Here is a 15,840-nt window from a genome sequence, read left to right as displayed (position 1 = left end):
AGTAGCACTGGAGGACACATGTTCTTCTTGTCTTAGACTTGCTCAAATTGTTCTCATTTATTTTATTAGCGGCTATTAACATCTGGTCAACTCATTAGGGGAAATTAACCTATTTAGGGAAATCTTAAAAAAGCGTGTACCTTTGTCGGTCCTGTAGTTTCATGATGAATAGGTTTTGTTAATAATAGGTTCGTGCCTAAAAAGAAAGAAAAATAACGTTATTTAGGATCCCAGAAGACCTGAAGACCAATCACTCACTCACCCACCCGCCCACCCCAGCGGCGCGCACTCAGAATAATTTTTCCTAACTTGTAATAAAAGGGACGCTCTTCAGGAATGCGATTTTGAAACACTTTCCAACCGTTGCAAGCAGTAAACTGAGCGTCATTTTAGCGAAATCATGCTAAACAGCGATCACAAGCTATATGTCCTACTGCAACACTAGAGGAAAGCGTAGTTTAAATATTCCTATCTGTAGAACAAATATGTTCCAAAATAGCTTTCTAATACATAATGCAGCGCATTTTAATTCCTTGTAACATATTACTTAGTTTTAGCTTAGTATACATAATAGTTTTAAGCATTTGAGATTTATTATTTAATTGTGTTGTCCGTAATCCAGCCTATTGGCTGCAAAGGATAAATAAAGCTATTTATCTATCTTGAGCATCAAAGGAAGAAATAGAAGTGATCTCCTTACATAGTATTATCTTTTTATTTTCATCACAAAGAAGAACAAGAAAAAAATAGATACCCAAAGGGTACACGAGTCTAGGGGCCAACTAGCCTGCATAGCTGGCGATTATGTAAAGTATCAAGTCTGTCCGAGAATGGTTCATAAAAACATTTGTGAATTTATCATAAGAAAATATGTTTAGTAACTTAAAAGTGAAAGTGAAAAAGGGAAAGTAAAAATGACGGGGAAAAAAAATGTAGTCAAGGTTGGTCTTGAATCTGCGCTTCGCAAAGATTTCCCATTGATAGACAGACAATCGGACCACTATCGTAGACTATCGTAGCTTTGCTTAAAAAAATAAAAGGACTATAATTAGAGTCATACTATTTGTGTCGTATTATTGTTCGAAACTTGTAAGAACATGTCAAATTTCACCTTTTCCTTTCGTACTCAAAACTAAAATACCCAGCACAATTAATTGCACTACCGTTATACAATGTGTGTTGTAAATGTAAATAATGTAGAAAAGTGCAAAGTCGTAATTCGATCACTTAGTGGGGGCAATGTGTTTAGACCTTCTCAGCTCAAATACAAACTATATAAACAATCGAACGTCGAGATGCGAATCGGCAAGTAAAGGACTAAAAAAGCTCTCCTAGCATTGTAATTTTTTGTTGACAAACTAACAACTTAATTGGACCGCAGAGGACACAAACTGCTTCAAACTCAGTCACGCGCTCTTCAAAATAAGCACTTCGTTCCTACAAACTCAGTCACACGCTCTTCAAAATAAGCACTTCGTTCCTACAAACACAGTCGCGCTCTCTTCAAAAATACACGCGCTGCTTCGCAAACTCACTAGCTACCCTCGTATAAAAATAAGAGGGTATGCACCAATTGATTCAAACGCAGTCATGCAATTCTTCAAAACTGCACAAACTCAGTCTAGCATTGCTTAAAGAATACAAATAGCTTAGGGCTCTCTAGAACAAGCGCCAATTGCTTCAAACCAAGAGAATGTTCAAACGCAGTCGCGGTCTCTTATAAATGCACAAACTGCTTCAAAATCAGACAAGTTTTTTTTCAAAACAAGCACAATTAATAAACGCAGTTTTCTTTATCTTACAAAGAGTTTGTTCACAATTTTGAAACAAAGGGCGCGTAAAAGGTAACAGATACTAAGACAATGCGCATGCTCACGCAAAACCTACATGGAAGACTTTCTTGTAGAAACCTGCTTATATAATAATTTTCGGCTTTACATTGAAGATAGAGGTCACAAGTCGACAAAAAGCGTTTTATACTTCCAAAAGCCTTAACCGGAAACTACCACACCGGAAGTTTAAAGATAAAAGTTCCCGCAGGCAGAACGCGGACGCGGATGCTTAAAGCACCTAGACTAAAAAATTGGACAATATTGGAACCTTCGATTGGTTCATTCGACTAATACCTCAGATTGTACTTTAGATTGGTAACCTTCGATTGGTACCTTCGATTGGTACCTTTGACTGATACCTTAGATTGGTAACCTTCTATTGGTAACCTTCGATTGGTACCTTCGATTGGTACCTTTGACTGATACCTTAGATTGGTAACCTTCGATTGGTACCTTTAACTGATACCTTAGATTGGTAACCTTCGATTGGTATACTCGATTGGTGCTTTCAATTGGTACCTTATTGTTACCTTCGATTGGTACTTTTGATTGGTACCTTTGGAAGAATCGGGATTTTGTGCAACATGTTGGCTTTGAATTTTGCAAGCAACAAGCACATTTTATTTCTTTTTACTCGAATCAACACATTATTTTTAACCTCTGTAACTTCACACTAAAGATATTTCGTGTCTAAAAGTTTTTTTTTTCTGCAAGAGAAAGCTGTTCAACAAGCAAAGAAAAGTTACTATTCTAATCTTCTGAGCAGCGAGCAAATAAGATAGGGCATCCATCGCATCATCCAAATAATCAGTCCTGTGACTGAAATGATGTGACGAAAATTTCTTACTTTTTTCGAACTGGATCCTTTATTTCAATTGCCTTAACAATGGAATTTTCAAACAGCGATAATCAAAAAAGCAATTTTTATCCTACGGGAAATCAAAAAAGTAAATGTAAACGATGTACTTCAACATGCAGGGTTATTTCTTCAACAAATTATTAGAAATAATGTTACTGGATTACCATATTCTACGTGGCCTTTACAGCTGAATAGGGGAAAACTAAAACAGTATTCAACCTGTCAACAATTAAAAGTTCCAACGTTCAGGAACGATAAGAGGTGAATATGAAAGTTTGAACTTTTCAGTGGACTTCATTCCATCGCCAATCAGTAGAAAAATGCGGAAAAAAATTACGGTTACGAAACCCTTTACACCAATACTCTTTTCAATTCACTTTGAATTTTAACAAAGATGTTCTATGAAACCTTTTTTTTACCAGGGTGTTCCAGATATTTCCAAATAGTTTTCTATCTTACCTTAAAATGTTTGCTGCTTTCTCATAACTGATCGAAAGCTTATCTGATTTAACTTCTCCATCGCCCATGTATTTATAGAATTATATTATAATATTTATAGAATGGCCTATATCTGTCCCATTTCTTAGAAGGGCATTAAGCGAATCGATGACGTACGACGAAAGTATGTAATTTTTCAACATTGTCATTGAACTATACCAAAACTCAGAAAATAAGAGAATAAACCTCGTAGACTTGTTTTAAATGAGTTTTGGATATTGCAACGAAATAACTATTGTAAGTATTGTGACAGTATATGGCTTTATTGAAAAGGATGCAAAAAATGTGTTATTTGTTAAAGGACAGCCAAGTGGAACGTCTTATGATTTCCTGAGGGGGCGCTGTTCACTGTCTGTAAACTACTGTCTTACTTAAATGCAAAAATCTTTTTTATTGGCCACTAGGGCTACGTAAACAATCCTTATGGTTGGAAACCAATGCCACAAGCAAGTATTTTTATAATTCGACTCGACAATTTTTAATGCTTTCCTTTCGATTGGACCGCGTTTTTCAAGTACCCTCGTAAATCTGCATTCCAGCTGTGATATGAAAGTTAGAAGGATTAACTATCCAATAATATTTACACCTATTTCAATTAAGGTTGCACCCGCGAATCAATGTATCGTAACCCGCAGTGGTTTATTGGTAACGTATAAATGGCTTAATCCTGGTCTCTGAATGCCGTGTGAACGTTTAGAGGTACATAAAGAAGAATGCTAAAGCTTTTTTAAAGTTACGACACATGGTTCCTCGGAGTGCAACCTTATTTAAAAATAGGTGTATATTTTAGATCCGATCCGCTTTTAGCATTCATGATATTGCCACATGAGAAAAGACAAACATTTTTTCATCCTCAGACCGTTCATCCTTAAGATAAGCAAACTTACAAAACTATGGGAAGAACATCTTTAGCAACTTCAAAATACACATCCAAAGATTTCCAAGGGACTAGGCACCTCTATTTCTCAGAAACGAGGCATTGGATACGAAAAAAGCGATTTATTGTTACTGTACTAAAGAAACAAGAACTTTATTGAAGAAAATCGATGCTCCCGATATTATACTTTGTTAAAGTTGTTTTATTTTATTTTTATTTTTCACACCCCGGTGACCGCGAAACGTTTTGGGGAAACAGTACATACCTTTTACAGGTTGGAGAGACGTAAGTCTTACAAATTCAGGCCCGCTTTTCACAACTCTCTGTCATCTGGTAGCGTGTTAAACGCGGTTTAATCAAAGTAGGAAAAATTACATGTGCCTTCCATTGACGTACCCTGAAGCGTGTGCGTCTGGGAAGTGCGTGAGGGCAAGGCTGACTGCGTTTGAAGGCGGTGTTAGGGCTAGCGCGAGGAAATAGTTTCCGACCCAACAGACGTACCCGAAATTGATTCATCGTCTCGGTAAGTTTAAGCTTTTTGGATTTAGAGTCAAATAAGTGAAATAGAGGAAGTGTATTCTGGTATCATATTCTTGTTTTTTTTTTTAATCTTTTTTCTGTTTTTCTTTTATATATGTATATATATGTTGCATTTTTTTAATGGTAGGCACCTGAGCGAGTGCTATCTGGGGTTCTCTGAATCTAAATTAAAATATCAATTTAATGCGTGTTTTGGCTATCAGCTGGTATCTGATATCTCAACAATCACAAACAGCATCAATGCACAAGTACGTCCAAAATCACCGATTTCATAATATCAGTCTCTCTTATAGCGTAACTACTGTATTTCAAATTTTTCAAATCATTATATTTAATATAGATTGCATCCAAATTGGTATATTAAACTTCCCTCAACGACGTCACTTTTTGTTTTGAGTCAAAACAATAATAACAATATTTTAATGTTTTAGTTACGGGTTTTCGGCCATTTATCACATGTTATTATTCTGAAGCTTATGGTCTAGAGAAAATATCGATTCAAATATTGGCGGTTTTTTGTATGTTTTCAATGGCTTACATGAGCAAATGTCACGTCCTTCTATAACAGAGTTAGCTGTTTTTATTTTCAGGGACCGCGGTGACCATAAAAACAAACTGAACCTCTTGATCATTTTCGTTGGCTGATAGTATTAGACATCAGTTTCCCAATAATATTAGTGTGACATAAAAAATGAGCTAGTTCGCCTACTTTCCCTTCTTTTACCTGTGATACGACACTACATGTATAGACGAGAAAGGGAAGGAAATAGCGGCCTCCTCCTAATCCGAAATAGCGGCCTCCTCCTCCATAGACATGATACCATAGACAATGACCATAGATGGCATACACATAGGGGTTTGAAACTTTTATTCCGAGGTATGAAATAGGTAGGCAATATATATCGGAGGATTTATAGGGGGAAAGAATTGAATGACGCCATTTTCTTTACCCTGGAGACCAGAGGCTCCGAGAGTTTTTCAAGCGAAACGAGAGATTTTTCGATCGAAGCGAGAGATTTTTCGAGCGAAGCGGAAGCGGATATTCAGCCTCTGGAACCCAGGGTACATTTTCTTATGAAGTTTTTACAAGTTTTAAAAGCTTAGAATTCCTAAGTATGCCTTTGAGATCCACCTTTGTGCAGCGATCTATCTAGACTTAACGTCTATGAATTTTAATCCAATATATCTTTGTGCATATCAACCTTACTACTAGCCCTTACTACTAGCCCTTTAGGAAAGATGGGTGTCTTTGTGTCACAAGTGTTTTGACCTAACACCTTGCTTCATCGTTAAATATGTTTCTCAAAGTATCTTGTTTATTTTCCGGTTATACGCTCGACTTCAGCAAGCTGCTTGATGTGGCTACGCACATATCTTCGATGAATAAGTAAAATATTGATGACATTTTGCCCTCTGGCAAAATGTATGAGGAAAAAAATTACCATATACGTCACTAATATTTTTACCGAAAATGCGAAGTTAATATTGTTTGCTCTTTCATACAGCCTGAGCCGAAACTTTTCAGGTAAACTTGTTTTATTCTTGTCGATATGTTTTTCCATTTGAACTTCTTTTGATTGCTGTTTCTTGAAAGAGAGCGAATTTTAATTAACAATCGATGTAGTTCTGCCATCTTTGTTTTACAAGCCGTTTTCGCGGCTGCTTGAATGAGTTGAATTCTACATGTTCAGTAAAGCTTATCTTCTTAGCTAGGCTATTAGTTGGTTTTTAAGATGCGAAATAGTTCAATACTCCTTATTTTATTCAGAAGAGATGATGAGGAAACGAAAGCTCTTTTTCTCTCGACAACGTCTTCATGTCATCTTTTAGTTTCGATTCCATACTTCGAAATCCATAGATGAATAAGCAACTTAACAAGCTTTACAAGAAAGAAAAAACCAATACCTAGCAAAAGTATTTGTTTAATTATTATCTTTAGCTTTATTTTAGCTTTTATAACAGCAGGCAACTACAAATAGAGCTCAAATATGAGAAAAGGCATAAGAGGCGCTCTTAACCAACGATAAATAGCTGAGAATTCCTTGACGGCGGCAACATTTCGCTCAAAAATCTTTATTTTAGTGACTAAATTTGAAAATTGTTTTTTTTTTTCCATTTAGAAAAGCCGTTACTGTTTGTTTTTCTATAAGTTGTCGAGACAACTCAGTCACGTGATAGCTTTTTTCCATTTGGCATACCTAAATGTCCGGCATATTCTCAAAGATTGATGGATTATAAAACAATTATCTCGAGGAGGTCGATGACGCTATTTTTAAGTGCTATTATTTATAAGCTAAAATAATTGTGATTGACTGACAAAGGTAACAAAAGCCTTTTTTCCTTTTAGATTCTCTATTTTATTTGCATGATGTGCGGTGAGGTTTAACGCGATAAAAAAGGTTTTATTTTTATTTTTGTTTATTATTTTGAAAAGTTTTCAAAACTGTGGATCAAACTAGTGTGTCGAATCTTTTTTTGCCGAAAAAAAAATTGCCAATGAGATGAATAGAAAATATTAAATCTATTAAATTCAATGAATCTCACAATAATAATAACTCTATTCTATCCATTATATCACTTCCCTGATTCTATGAATAGTAATATTTTCCAAATTGAAATATTTACGTTATTTTTTGGCGAAATATAAATATATTCAAAATATTTTAAAAAGTGCTAAAGTAATAGTGTCACGCAACTCGGACACAAAGATTTTAAACACTAAAAACAAAATTCAAAACATTTGTATAGCCTAAACTAACAATCATAACATTAGCTTAAAACACTTCCAACGTGATTCAGGCTGTTCTAAATCCATATATGCGAGGGCGGAAGTCGGTGAAGTGTGGCTCTCAAGTGTCGATATTGGTCATCAGCACGAGTTTGCACGCAATGAATTCCTCAAAATCAATAGTGCCAGAAAAATAGTGCTAAGGGGCTGAGATCTGCACAAATATTGTGACGGAACGGATTCTGAAACTAAACGACGAAAAAACCCCACAAAATATACATATCATACATTGTTTAAAATAGCCCATGAGAGACTGGGGTGAAAGCGCGAGGGATGCCTGTGGTAATTGAACATGAGTGTTCTTGGAGCCTTTTTAAAAAGGCTGTCACGAAACACAACAGGGGAACAGACCCAAGCCAAATCAACCCCCCCCCCCCCCCCTCCTTAATCCTCTCCCTCCCCCGGTTCCGCTGCCATCTATCTGAACATCTATTTTAGCAATAGCGTCGCAAATCTATCCACTATGGGATAGAAAAACTAGACGACAATAAATAATTTTATCACTTTTTACCCTTGTTACAATTTTTCAATACTATCTAAATGTAAAGCTCTTTTGCACAAGGATTTTCTTTTGAAGAGGGCGATACTCGCTAAAACAGTGCAGTTTGGGATGAGTAGACACCTATAATGAGAGAGGTGAATTAGTGGCAAAATATGAGCTAAAAGTAGCTGCAGAGAATGTGTGCAATACGCAAAGGCAGCTTTGTTTGGCATTCAGAAATTCGGAAATTGCAGAACAACTGGGCATGATCCCAGCTAAAGCTATCCCACAATCTCTTGCAATGCTTCAAAACCCAAATTCGCTCGTTAGCGACTACGAATGAATTCGCCAGTAACAAGTATTCATATCAATTGTTCTTTTCTTTCAGACAAAAAATATGACGTCAACATCACACAAACGGTAAGGCAAATACAACAACCCCCTAGCCTAGCCTAGGATGATAATGACGCTGAAGAAAAGCACAGGCTTCCCACCTGCTTTTAGGCATTGCCAAAACTATATAAAAATAAAAGACAAATTTATATTGCTCTAAGCACGTAAAATTGAGCTTCTAGACAAGAAAAAAACAGACGGATACATTAACATCCCTGCTCAGTTTGTTTTATAAATAAGAGCATAGGGATATTATTTATAGATAATTAAATGTTCTTTAGAAATCCTTCCCTGACGCGGTTGGGAAGCCTGGAAGCTTTTTATTTAGCATAATCAATAGCGTTTCAGCTTAATATGTGAACAATTGAGCTACAACATAAATAAACTATGTCTAACCGGACGTCCTCTAAAAAACTTGTAAATGCTTCGCAAGTATACAAAAGTTCAAAAAGTGGGTTGATAAGGGGGAATAGACAAACCTTTCTACTCTTGAAAAAGAGGATGGCTATCCACCCAGTCCAACCCTAGACATTCCTACACATCTCCTAAGTGCTCCGTTATTCAAGCGAGCTGTGTAACCAACAGGTATCTTTAAAGCAAATTCATCGCATACACCTGTACTTTGTTGTCGGTATTTTTTTCTTGCCCTCCTTATGAAGAAATCAAGGGAATATTTTTGTTCTAAGAACTGTTAAGCAAGCTAAGAAAGTGAACACAAGGAAATCGAAGACAAAACTCATGTAGCCGACTAGTAGGCGTTTGTTGGTGTTTCCGCGACGAAAACCCCGCTTTCCCGTGTTTTGTGCGCCATCCTGGATTTTGCCTTTTGCTCTCGCATTTAGATCACGCGCGGCCAAAAATCCAAGATGGCGCCCAAAAAGCGGGGTTTTCGTCGCGGAAACACCAACAAACGCCTAATATTAGGCTAACTCATGAGGAAATTAGTACAGACCCATTGACATCTGTCATAAGCGCGCTCTGAAAGCGAAAACCCGCACTAAAATGTGAGCCAATCCACTAAAATCAAATCAAGACTCACTGTTTTTCACCCAACTATCAGCTATGTCCTGGCTGCTCTCTTAGCCATAGCTTTTACATAAGTTGTTTATCTGAGCGACTCACGTGTCCACCCAGTTTTGTCTCTTTGTTCCATATAAACGTTTTATCACTTCTACAGGCCTCTTCATTTACTTTTACTTTCCCCTTACAATGCAGAGCCGTAGAAGGCCACGTAAGATTTGGGGGTGGGGGTGTATACACAATACAGGCGGGGGGGGGGGGGGGGGGGCACAGCCACACCATACTGGTAATTTCCTTATAATTTTTTAAAATATTGGGGGGGATTGTGCCCCCGTGCCCCACCCCCTGCTACGGCCCTGCAATGTAGAAATGTTCCTTCCCGTTTTTTTTTGTTTAGCAAAGGGTGAATTGCAATATCAAATCAGATCACTTCGTGGTTTGCAAACATACCCCGACGCGCTATCCGAAATCTGCCAGACTAATAAAAATTATGTAACTTATTTAAATATTGTATACTAACAAAAGTCACTGTTCGCTCGCCAGGTGGTAGTAGCTCAGATTTTGCAACGTTGCTTTACCGGCTTTCCCGTCAATATGGTCTTTTTTTTTATTATTCTCACCAAGTCGACGCCAATACTCCCCCTCCCCCGGCCATTCCTGAAGACCGCATTCATATTCTTTAAACTGAATTTGATTTCTCCTAGGTCATCCAAATGGCATAGCTGTAACGACAAGATGCATGAGTACACGGGGAGATTCTTTGGATTCATCGGCTCCAAGGTAGCAACGTATCCATGGATCACCATCTGCATCTGTTTGACCGTGGTAGGCGGCTTGGCGTGCGGGTTCATCCGCTTCAAGGTAGAAAATCGAACAGAAAAGCTGTACATTCCTCAAGACAGCCAAGCCATAAAAGATCTGGAAAAGGCCAGGAAGTATTTTCCAGCGATAAAGTCCAGGGAGCTAATATTGGTGTTTGAACCAAAGGATGGCGGAAATATTCTTACGGAGCAGTGTCTTCGTGACGTTTTAAAGGCGCACGATGCCCTTGCTGCATTGCCAATGTACACAACTTACTGTACAAAGAGAAATAACAGGGACAAATTGGGCAATTCCATTGAACACTGCCTCATGAACAATCCACTTGAGATTTTCAACTTTGATGTTAATAATCTGGTAAATATCACCCAAAAACTTGATGCTGTTGCGAACGATTCCACGTACCTAATGCAAAGTGACCGCCCGGCCGTCATCACATTTCCACGTATTTTTGGCAACATGAAGTACAACTCAAACGGTCATTTAACGAGTGCTAGTGCAATACAAGTCACCTATCTAATACAGGCGCCAACGGACACAGACGTTGAGGACAAGGTCTTTGAATTTGAGACTGATTTCATCAACAAGATGAAGGGCCTTCAGAAGGATCTCTCGTGCGCCAAGATGTTCTACACTGCCGAGAGGAGCCTGGACGATGCGATCTCAGAAAGCGCCGGCTCAGACATCACCCTAATCTCCATCACCTTTGCCGTGATGATCACCTTCGCCTGTACTATGTTGGGAAAGTTCTGCAACCCCCTGACAGGCCACTCGCTGTTGGCTAATGCTGGTGTTTTCGCCGTAGCCCTCGGGGTCCTCGCGGGTTTCGGGTTATCCCTAGCCGTCGGGATTCCGTTTATCAGCCTCGTTGGGGTGCTACCGTTTCTAATTCTCGGGATCGGAATCGACGATATGTTTATCCTTGTTGACGAACTGGATCGACAGGACGACAAACTGTCTGTTATTGACACGATCAAAATGGTAATGAGGCACTCAGGAATGACAGTTACCATGACGACCGTTACAGACCTCGTTGCGTTTGCCGTTAGCACGTCCACAGCTTTCCCTTCGATAAGATACTTCTGCATCTACGCTGCTTTGTCTGTCACTCTTTCCTATCTCATGATCATAACATACTTTGTTGCCATAGCGACGTTTGACGTCAGGAGGATTAAAGCAAACCGCCGGGACTGCCTCCCATGCTGCTTTGCACCAATACCAAAAGAGGGGGAGCCCAAATGGGACGAGCCTCGTTTGCAAGGAGCCAATAAGGTGATGAAGCAATACGCTCGATTGCTTATGAAGACACCTGTTCGCATCTTAGTTGTTTTACTGTCCATGGGACTTCTTGGGATCAGCATCTGGGGGGCCATGAACATCAGTGAGAGCTTTGACAGGAGACTCCTAGCAAAAGATAATTCATACTTCAAAGAATTTATAAACGCCCAAGAGAGGCACTATGAGTTAAGCCTTGAAGTAAGCATAGTAATGGACGCCAAGCTGGACTTCGGGATGGCCCGGATCCAAGATGACATTCGTAAGCTGTCAGACATCGCCTCTGGCAACAAGCATTACACGGACAACAAGATAAACTGGATGACGAGTCTTACGAACTTTGCAAAAATGGCGAACATTAGCATCAACAATACAGGCGACCTGATGAGGGGACTTGATATATTTTTTAGTAATCCGTCATTTTCGCATTTTAGAAAAGATATCGTTTTGTCATCGGACAACAAGAGCATTGAGGTGTCACGTGTTATTTGCTTTATGGAGGACAGCCCAAGTTCAATCTTCCAGCGTGATGCCATGGTAACACTCAGAAAGGACCTGGAGGAAAACGACAAGAGTCTTAAGGCGTATCCTATTTCCAGATTCTTTATATTCTTCGAACAGGTATTTGCTTAGAGAGTTTTAGTCGTCTTCATATTTCATAATCATTCTTTTTGTTTTTGCTTTTGTTCTTTTCTTTTTCAAAACTATCGTTATCAATACCTTATGACACTTAGTCCCTTTATCATCTTCTTCTTTCTTTTTTTCCATATTGTTGTGCTCATTTGTACATAACTCTTTACGTCGCAATGAATGAAATCCATTTATTTGTTATTTGATCAAGATTATACACGATATAAAGATATACTCCACGGTCTGGATTAGGCTGGTAGGACTATATCATATTAAACCGTAATTATCATGTTAACAAAGGGGTTTCATCGCACGGCGGCCGGCGAAACCACCAGCTTCTATTTTCGGAGCGCCGCCTACTTTTTTTAAAATGTCAATTGATGTTCTATTTTAACAACTTCCGACCCCTACTTACCCATCTCCACCGCCTACTCTGAAACTTAATGAAACCCCCGTTACATAATAAATATTTTTATTTGCAGTACTCGCTAATTCAGAGCGAGACCATCAGGAACTTGGCTATTGCGGCGGCCGCCGTGCTCCTGATCACGTGGCCGTTCCTTCTGAGCATCAGGGTCACTCTTCTAGTCTTCCTTGGATTCTCCGCTCTCATTGTTGAACTCTTCGCTCTCATGTCCGTATGGGACGTGTCACTCAATGCCATTTCAATGATAAATCTTGTCATGGCTATTGGGTTCTCTGTGGACTACAGTGCTCACATTGCGCATGCGTTTGTGACGTCATCTGAGCCGACAGCGGAGTTGCGTGTAGAGCATGCGCTTAGCACTTTAGGCACCAGTGTTTTGCTTGGAGGTAAAGCTTGATTATGAACGCCATTCCTCCCAAACATTTTTCTATACATTTCTACCCTCGATTACTCGAACTTCAGATGACTGGGACCAGTTTCAACTCCCGGTTCGAGCTATCGTACATATAACTGTAGTTTTTAAGAGAATGCATCATTTAAAGATAACTGGCTGATTACCAAGCATTGAGTTACAGGGCTATAATACAATCAAGCACTGTATAAGGACCCCCTCCCCCCAGGGGGGACTCTCTAGGAAAGTAGACGGAGGTGATCGTCACATCTTTTAGGGTATAAAATTTCGACCAACTGCCATCCCTTAGGGGTTGTTGAGGGATTTTTCCGATTTAGCCATCTCTTATATAAAAACACGACCAACTGCTATACCTAAGGGGATGTGTAACGTTTTTTTTTTTTATCGAATCTGTTATCTTTTAGGGTATAAAATTCGACCAATTGCCATTCCTTGGAGGGTTTGGAAGGATTTTTCAGATTCTGCTATCACTGTGGGTTAACAATTCCTTTGACCACACCCAAGTTGCTATCTCTAAGGGTTAAGAATTTCTGTTGACCACGCCCAAAATGCCCTCCCTTAGGGTTAAAATCGATTTTGCTGACAACCACCCCCGTCTGTTTTTATTTAAGTCCTCTCCGGGATGTGGACTGATGTGGCGAATGTGTGATAGCAGATAACACGCCATAAAGTTCTTAAATTGAGAGCATTCAAGGGGGTCGCCAGGGGGGTGGAACACCCCCCCCCCCCCCCCCGAGAGGAAAGTGCAGGAGAAAATGCCTTGAAAGGGCCTTTTGGGCCCGTATCCTGGATACGCAGCCATATTCCTTTCGATTTCTTTCCTGACCACAGCTCAAATTGTCAATTTCCTTCCTCTTTTACCCAGGTATCAGTACGTTTCTGGGGATGATTGTGACGGTGGGCTCCTCGTCGGAGATTTTCCGGATCTTCTTCAAGATGTTCCTGGGTATTGTTCTTCTTGGTCTGTTGCACGGACTTGTTTTTCTACCCGTCTACATGTCAATCATTTGCCGATGGAAAGTTTCCCAAAAGGCAAGAAATGACGTATGTTCATCATTCTGTTATCGTTGTTTTTTTTTTTTTTTTCAACTAAAAGCCAGCGTGTCTAGAGAAAAAGGCAGAGGGGTCCAAAGTATTTATTCATTGACCACGGATCAATTAAGTTCAAATCGGCATCCTTAACTCTGGTAATAGGTCACTAGATCCATCTGCAAACTTTTATATCTAAATTTACACATAAAATTACCCGCCTTCTTCTAGCCGCATAGTGACCAGTTTACTTCCGGTCGATTACCTAGCAATCTCCGATAATTTTTAACGGAAAACGCGAAAAATATTTCAAAATTGTAAAAGCAGTGTGTCTATTGGACGTTTCTTCGAGGATTTGACTGATAATTTAGAACGGATGACCTGTCTTATAGCGCGGATTCTTTTGTCTATTGACTGTTGGGTTTCCGACAGACCTCCGTAAGTAAACTGGTGACAATGCGGCTACTACCGACGAAGGGGTCAACCAGAATCAAACTCATCTCGTCACATGGGCAGGTTGGGGTCCGGACCCCCCCCCCCCCCCCCCCCTCCCTTAATGACCTTCTTTTTTGCATTTTGATTACACTCAATTTTACGGGTTTTAAATTCCGCGTATCCTTTATTTGGATAACAAGAGGCTCGCAAAACAGTGGCTGATCCGTTACTTGCCACGTCGCAAAAAAACTTTTTGGCTAAGATTGTTTGAGTGGCAGCGTTTGATAAAACGATAACAGTGCAGAATGAAGTTTTTAACGGTCAAAGACATCAAGCCACGCAAGGTAATAAGCTTAGAACATATCGCGACCATAAAGATAACTATGAACTAGGGTGCTATCTTGAGATCCCAAATCAAAACCACCGAAGGTGCCTCACCAAATTGCGCATGAGCAACCACGACCTCGAAATAGACAAGGGGCGGTATCACAGACCTTATAAACAAGTTTATGAACGGACATGCCAATTCTGTCCGGACACGGAAGAGGACGAGTTCCTCTCTGTCGTTCACTGCAGTAAATATGCGCAGTTAAGAACACACTTTTTCTAAACTTAGTCTAAACGTCGTATTATCCATGAGTCGTATTCAATGCAGATGCATGCAAATGAATAAGTCGATTGTATAATCTTCATTTGCCCTTATTTGCATTGAATACGGCTCATGGATAATACGACGTTTGAACTTACCCTTAGTAGATCCTGGGGGGATTTGATTTTGCTAAGAAATCGGAGAGGCAGATTTTCTCTTTAATATTCAACCCTCCGAAGCAAATAGGAAAGGAGGTGGCAAAGTATGTTTTCTCACGCTTCCAATTAAGAAAGTGAAGGGGAAATATTGCTGGAGTCTATGATTTTATTATTTACTTTCAGCCAAATCAATGGTAATAAAACTGTATACGGAGAAAGGATATAAATTGTATTGTATATTATTATCAGACGGGACATTTTTTCGCTGATATTCTGAGCTAACCACATTGTATTGTTCTCTGCAGGTTCATTCCTCGGAGTCTGTAAAAGATGGCAGTGCATTCACCAACCCTGCTCTTGCTTGTGATCCATCACAGGAACAGCCGGTTAACAAGAATGTCAAACCAATTTTTCAGAGTACAAAACAGAATGGTGAAGCTGACACAGTTACCGAACTCTGAAAACGGTTACTCTGAAAGGCTGCTAAGCCATGGATGGTTGCCTAGTTACTAAGATCCGGGACCTAGCTACTGAGGTTTACTGGCTCGAGCTCTAAATACATGGTTACCAAGCGCGTGGTGTTACTAGAATGTAGAATGCTTTCGGACCTCTCATATAGGGTAGATTGCATTTTGTGAGTTGAGGTCCAATGACATTGCATTATTTCTGCCTGTGAGCTTTTACATGTATCTTATAACACATAAGGACTCAGTTGACATAATAAGTGTATAGTAGCAAAAACTAAAAACTTTGCAATATATTGCAAAATTTATTGAAA

At 39.4% G+C, this 15,840-nt stretch overlaps 2 protein-coding genes across 10 annotated transcripts in view; one reads left to right on the top strand and one right to left on the bottom strand.

The window, feature by feature from the left end:
• LOC116615538 (phenolphthiocerol/phthiocerol polyketide synthase subunit C-like) overlaps nucleotides 1–4,469 on the bottom strand; it is a 21,785-nt gene extending 17,316 nt beyond the window's left edge. For 2 of the 3 annotated variants that reach the window (XM_048719417.1, XM_048719418.1), the window contains exons 1-2: nucleotides 3,151–3,276; nucleotides 141–196 (exon numbers count right to left, since the gene is read on the bottom strand). In XM_048719417.1, coding sequence (XP_048575374.1) covers nucleotides 141–163 — 23 coding nt within the window. In that variant the 5' untranslated portion in view covers nucleotides 164–196; nucleotides 3,151–3,276. Of the gene's footprint in view, nucleotides 1–140; nucleotides 197–3,150; nucleotides 3,277–4,331 lie in introns of those variants that run through there. The other variant, XM_032377230.2, reaches the window with a different exon arrangement.
• The window catches only part of LOC5508426 (patched domain-containing protein 3), a 27,576-nt gene extending 11,736 nt beyond the window's left edge, over nucleotides 1–15,840 (top strand). For 2 of the 7 annotated variants that reach the window (XM_048719420.1, XM_048719419.1), the window contains 5 exons: nucleotides 8,264–8,295; nucleotides 9,993–12,003; nucleotides 12,495–12,825; nucleotides 13,717–13,895; nucleotides 15,368–15,840. In XM_048719420.1, the coding sequence (XP_048575377.1) occupies nucleotides 8,273–8,295; nucleotides 9,993–12,003; nucleotides 12,495–12,825; nucleotides 13,717–13,895; nucleotides 15,368–15,523 (2,700 nt within the window). In that variant the 5' untranslated portion in view covers nucleotides 8,264–8,272 and the 3' untranslated portion in view covers nucleotides 15,524–15,840. Of the gene's footprint in view, nucleotides 1–3,570; nucleotides 3,726–4,491; nucleotides 4,590–5,494; nucleotides 5,669–5,958; nucleotides 6,132–8,260; nucleotides 8,296–9,992; nucleotides 12,004–12,494; nucleotides 12,826–13,716; nucleotides 13,896–15,367 lie in introns of those variants that run through there. The other 5 variants (XM_032377227.2, XM_001628985.3, XM_032377229.2 and 2 more) reach the window with 5 other exon arrangements.

The sequence above is a fragment of the Nematostella vectensis genome, chromosome 12 (genome assembly GCF_932526225.1).
Source record: "Nematostella vectensis chromosome 12, jaNemVect1.1, whole genome shotgun sequence".
NCBI lineage: Eukaryota > Metazoa > Cnidaria > Anthozoa > Actiniaria > Edwardsiidae > Nematostella > Nematostella vectensis.
The sequence above is the reverse complement of the archived record's forward strand: the minus strand, read 5'-3'. Positions and strand labels throughout refer to the sequence as shown.